At 48.7% G+C, this 6,000-nt stretch overlaps 1 protein-coding gene across 1 annotated transcript in view; it reads right to left on the reverse strand.

Moving 5' to 3' along the window:
- The window catches only part of LOC138491092 (zinc finger protein 436-like), a 209,233-nt gene extending 203,479 nt beyond the window's left edge, over nt 1-5,754 (reverse strand). Inside the window, exon 1 of the mRNA XM_069617403.1 lies at nt 5,241-5,754. Coding sequence (XP_069473504.1) covers nt 5,241-5,268 — 28 coding nt within the window. The 5' untranslated portion in view covers nt 5,269-5,754. The remainder of the gene's footprint in view (nt 1-5,240) is intronic.
- Nucleotides 5,755-6,000: the final 246 nt, after the last annotated feature.

A 6,000-nucleotide genomic window follows, 5' to 3' on the forward strand; every position in this document is an offset into this window, starting at 1 on the left:
AAACCAAAGAAGAGAGAGAGGAAGGAGCTATCAGGGAGGATAGCAAACAGACGAGGAATTCAGACTGAGTGAAGGGAATGGGGAGGGGAGTAAAAAGAAACCAAAGAAGAGTGAGAGTAAGGCGCTATCAGGGAGGATAGCAAACAGAGGTGAGGAATTCAGACTGAGTGAAGGGAACGGGGAGGGGAGTAAAAATAAACCAAAGAAGAGAGAGAGGAAGGAGCTATCAGGGAGGATAGCAAACAGACGAGGAATTCAGACTGAGTGAAGGGAACGACGAGGGGAGTAAAAATAAACCAAAGAAGAGAGAGAGGAAGGAGCTATCAGGAAGGATAGCAAACAGACGAGGAATTCAGACTGAGTGAAGGGAACGGGGAGGGGAGTAAAAAGAAACCAAAGAAGAGAGAGAGGAAGGAGCTATTAGGGAGGATAGCAAACAGAGGTGAGGAATTCAGACTGAGTGAAGGGAACGGGGAGGGTGTTAGGGAGAATTCTCTGTAAAGGCTGATTTCCCAAACCTAGTGAGTCCCCCAGCAGCTTTGCTGGATTTTTGGGGTTTATTTTTTTCTCCTGCTAAGAGTGAGACTCTTTTACTCCCACTCTTAGACATGATTTTAGAATGTCCTTTGACTTTGAATGTGTTTTATGGGCTATGGGGTCTTTTACTCCATAGGGTCTTATGTGTTTTGCTATGTGTGTTACACAGCACCCTCCGTGCAGTAACACAGGGGTGTCATAGTGACATCCCAACATAGACTCCATACCCTGGGACTGACTACTGTCTCCCATGGCATGTAAAGTCACCATTGGCTTTACTAGACTTAAATTGTGAACAGTACCATTACAAACCATCATATTGTGGATGTACTGGTAGGGGCAATTCGATTGCCCCTGGGTCTGTTGGTCAAGGGGGCACTGTCCAGTCCCCCCTGATCGAGTTCTGGCTGGTGGCAGTGGATACTACTTTTTATATTCAACCGCAAATATATTCCTATGGGATTTTCCCATTGTTCGAGGCTAATACTTTTTAACATAGCCTCAAACATACCGCTGGTTTATTTATTTAATATTCATTTACCGGTTGGTATTTTTTGCCAGAACTCGGTTCCAAAATGGCATTTGTGTTCGCTTCTGTGACTCCAACCCAAAGTCGAGCCCTTTGTTCCACTTTTGGCGGGCTTCTGCACAGAAGCCCTCCAAAGTGGTGCCACTCTGTCTGGGTACCACAGGGGGTGTGGGAGGGGGTTTAGGCACCCTGGACTGAGTTGCCTTGGCAACTCAAGCCACAATCTTGTGTGATTGGCCCAGTGGTGAGCCGCCTGGCTCACCACTTAACATGTTTGAGTGACAGCTAGGACTGATGAATGGGGGTTTTCTGCATAAAAGCAGGGCTTTGGGGACTGGAACTTCAGAAGTCGCCACAGGACCAAAGAATCCGAAGAGGGAGAAGCTGAGCCGACCTGCCACGACGACACCACCGGTGGAGCCCTGCTCAATCGCCTCACCACTTCCCGATGACAGAGAAGATCTTCATTCCGGAGAGTCTTCTTCCTTTGAACTGGTGGGGATAACCAGTTTGCCCTCTTTTTCATCTGCCTGGATCGTCCCATGGTCCAATCGCCTGTGCCAAGCACCCCGGCAGCCGGACAGCCACGTTTCACCACTACTGCGAAAAAGAGTAGTACCTTTTAACCGGGAAACTCCACGGCTGGTTTCTTCCCTGGCAGGGCAACGACCTCCAACTTTCCTCCACGTCGAGATCTCCTCTTCCTGTGGACCAAGCACCAACTTGCACCCGCTGCCAGGAACAACTGCCCCCTCGGGAGCTTTCTCACCATTTCAGGTACTGTGTCCCGCCTGGCTTCCCTTGCAACAGACTGCTTGAGGTGACCGGTAAATCTTTAACTGTCTAACCTGGGTTAGCCTGGGACCTGTTAACTAACTTTTCTGAACTGATCCAAACCTTTTTGAACTATCTACAAAGACTTTTAAGCATTTCGCAACTGTGTGATCTTGGGCACATTGCGCCTTGCTCTCTCCAAGAGTGAGCCTGGCATATGAACTTCCTTGCTCTCCAGTAGACTGTGCCTTCCTGACTTGCTGTGGTGCGTTTAAAAAGTGTTTGTATTGTGTACGTTCCTAATTCTGCTTTTTCCCTCCCTTTTTAAATAACTTGTTGGAGTGCCATCTTAGGTTAAGCGCTCACCTCTGTCTGAAAGTAAGTGGTGTTAACTAAGACTTGTTCAACAAGTAATCTGGGATGTATAGATAATAATAGTGAATGTGTTTTGAACTTGCTTGCCATATTAGTGCTAGTGTATTTTTCAAGTGTGTCTTTAAATAAATAATTATATACTTTTATACCAAAGCTCTGGTCAGTGTTTGCTTGTGCTACTGTATCTCTGTACCTATTGTGTATGCTCTATATACTGCCTAACTCTTCTTGAGAGAAGTCTGACTGCTCAGCCACAGCTACCAGGTAAATCTGGGTGGTACAGACTGCTACCAATTGGGTTTACTGCCAACCACCTGTAGTACTAAATCTTTTGCAGTGGACCCTAAGGGAACTGCACAGGTTTCTGCCTAACAGAGGGGAGTACAAAGAAACCAAAGAAAGAAGAGAGAGAGGAAGGCGCTATCAGGGATGATAGCAAACAGATGAGGAATTCAGACTGAGTGAAGGGAACAAGGAGGGGAGTAAAAAGAAACCAAAGAAGAGAGAGAGGAAGGAGCTATCAGGGAGGATAGCAAACAGAGGTGAGGAATTCAGACTGAGTGAAGGGAACGAGGAGGGGAGTAAAAAGTAACCAAAGAAGAGAGAGAGGAAGGAGCTATCAGGGAGGATAGCAAACAGAGGTGAGGAATTCAGACTGAGTGAAGGGAACGAGGAGGGGAGTAAAAAGTAACCAAAGAAGAGAGAGAGGAAGGAGCTATCAGGGATGATAGCAAACAGAGATGTGGAATTCAGACTGAGTGAAGGGAACGAGGAGAGGAGTAAAAAGAAACCAAAGAAGAGAGAGAGGAAGGCGCTATCAGAGAGGATAGCAAACAGAGGTGAGGAATTCAGAATGAGTGAAGGGAACAGGGAGGGGAGTAAAAGAAACCAAAGAAGAGAGAGAGAGGAAGGAACGAGAAGTGGAGGAAATATGAGAAGAGAATGAGAGAGCAGAGTCGAAGTTAACTCTAAGATTATGGACAGAACAGGAAATTGGAAGAGAAGAAGGGAGGATAGAAGAAGGTAGAGGCAGGGAATGGTTAAAGAAGGGAAAGAGGCTTGGATGAAGTAAGGTGTAAATAAAGGTCAGACATCCAAGATTGGACGGCCAGCATGCAAGTTGACAAGGCAGAGTGAAAAGTATCTGAAAATGAGGAAATTCAGAGAAATCTTTCAGAATCATCTGCAAGGAAATGGTGAGAAAATCCAAAGAAAGAAAGGAGTGTGGCAAGAGCATTACTATAGAGTGAAAACAGAAGGGGACCAAACAGCGGAAGAAATGAGAGAAGAGGATTGTCTCACCCAAGAAACAGAAGAGGTGCACTTAGAGAGTTGGGAGTGGAACCAGTTAAGCACAGAGCCCTGATGCCAAGGCAAGAAAGGGAAGACAGGCGGAGAGAGTGGTCAACAGTTTCCCAAGCTGCCGACAGGTCAAGAAGAGCACGCAGAGAGGATTGCTTAGCATGTTATGTTATACGTATTCATAAAGCGCCGCATACAGCAACGAGGGCCTCAAGGCTCTGAGGCAAAAACAACTGAAGACAAGAGAAAATAAAAAGAGAGCAGAAAGAATTGCAGACAGAGAGAAGAGCGGTTTCAGTTGAATGGAAAGGGGCGAAAGCCAGACTGATAAAGTGGAGTGGAAGAGCCAAGTTGTTGAGGTGAGTGGAAACTTGCTTAGAGAGAAACGGGAGGATTGAAAGAGGCCGATACTTTGAGGGTAGTTTGAAGGTAGGGAAGGATGAAGAGAGGGTTTCTGGAGCATTGGAACAATAGCAGCATGTTTAACCTCAGAAGGGAAAGCTGAAACACGTAAAGAGGGCGTAACGAGACTAGTAACCTAAAGAAGAAGGGAGGGACAGACTTTAAGAATTAGAGAAGGAGGTAGAAAGGTCAGATGGTGCTGTAGTAGGATGGGCCTTAGGAGGAAAGAAAGAGCTCTCATCATCAGAGAGTGGAGGAAAAGGAGGACAGAGAAGAAGAAGAAGAAGAAGAAGAAGAAGGGGAGGACAGAGAAGGAAGGAAGAGCTCTCATCATCAGAGAGTGGAAGAAAAGGAGGACAGAGAAGAAGAAGAGGAAGGGGAGGACAGAGAAGGAAGGAAGAGATCTCATCATCAGAGAGTGGAAGAAAAGTAGACGAAGAAGGGGGGACAGAGAAGGAAGGAAGAGCTCTCATCATCAGAGAGTGGAGGAAAAGGAGGACAGAGAAGAAGAAGAAGAAGAAGAAGAAGAAGAAGAAGAAGAAGAAGGGGAGGACAGAGAAGGAAGGAAGAGCTCTCATCATCAGCGAGTGGAACAAAAGAAGGACAAAGAAGAAGAAGAAGAGGAAGGGGAGGACAGAGAAGGAAGGAAGAGATCTCATCATCAGAGAGTGGAAGAAAAGTAGACGAAGAAGGGGGGACAGAGAAGGAAGGAAGAGCTCTCATCATCAGAGAGTGGAAGAAAGGTAGACACAGAAGAGGAAGAAGAGGAAGAAGAGGAAGGGGAGGACAGAGAAGAGGAAGGGGAGGACAGCGAAGGAAAGGAAGACATCTCAGCATCAGAGAGTGGAAGAAAAGTAGACGAAGAGGGGGGACAGAGAAGGAAGAAGAGCTCTCATCATCAGAGAGTGGAAGAAAAGGAGGACAGAGAAGAAGAAGAAGAGGAAGGGGAGGACAGAGAAGGAAGGAAGAGATCTCATCAGAGAGGGGAGGAAAGGGAGGACAGAGAAGAAGAAGGAGAAGAAGGGGTGACAGAGAAGAGGAAGACGGAATGAAGGAACAGAGAAGAGTCACCTTAGTAGCAAACTAAAATGTAAAATTAGGAACCGGGAGACAAGAGGATGCAGCAGGGTTAGCAGGGAAAGGATACGATTCAGGACCTGAAACAGAGCCTCTGTCGAGGGGCGCAGTTAAGCCTTCAGGGGGGCAGAGGGACAGGCAGGGCATGCGTCTGTTTTCTGTTGCTGCCCCCTGGACCTGCTCCCCCCCCTAGAAAGGCTCCGCATTTCAGCAGCACGGCCTGTAATCACGTGATTAATCTCACCTGTCCTGACCCCAGCAGAGCTCGCCATGCTGCCCCTCACGCTGGCCCGGGAGAATAGGGGGGCACTAGTCACCACCCACCAGAGAGGGGGACACTAGTCACCAGCCACCAACGGGGAGGGGGTGGAGGGGGGCAGTAGTCACCAGCCACCAGAGAGGGGGACACTAGTCACCAGCCAGCGGAGGGGGGACGCTAGTCACCAGACAGCAGAGGGGGGACACTAGTCACCAACCACCAGAGAGGGGGACACTAGTCACCAGCCACGAGAGGGGGGCACTAGTCACCAGAGAGCAGAGGGGGGTCACTAGTCACCAGCCACCAGAGAGGGGGACACTAGTCACCAGCCACCAAAGGGGGAGGAGGGGGGCAGTAGTCAACAGCCACCAGAGAGGGGGACATTAGTCACCAGCCAGCGGAGGAGGGATACTAGTCACCAGCCAGCGGAGGGGGGGACACTAGTCACCAGCCACCAGAGGGGGGCACTAGTCACCAGCCAGCAGAGGGAGGCAATAGTCACCAGCCAGCCGAGGGGGGGCACTAGTCACCAGCCAGCGGAGGGGGGACACTAGTCACCAGCCAGGGCAGTAACGAAAACCAGGCCAGGAACGGACATCCGGTCATTAACACCTCATAACCAACGGTGGGATTTAAAACTCACTGCAGGGGGTCCGGGAAGGAGGAGGTCTGCATTGGAGTTTTGGCGGGATGATCAACCTTCTCCTCGCTGATAAATGATCATATTTAAATGTCGTGTGGCAGT

Source organism: Ambystoma mexicanum, chromosome 10 (assembly GCF_040938575.1).
Source record: "Ambystoma mexicanum isolate Mex_15411 chromosome 10, UKY_AmexF1_1, whole genome shotgun sequence".
Taxonomy (NCBI): domain Eukaryota; kingdom Metazoa; phylum Chordata; class Amphibia; order Caudata; family Ambystomatidae; genus Ambystoma; species Ambystoma mexicanum.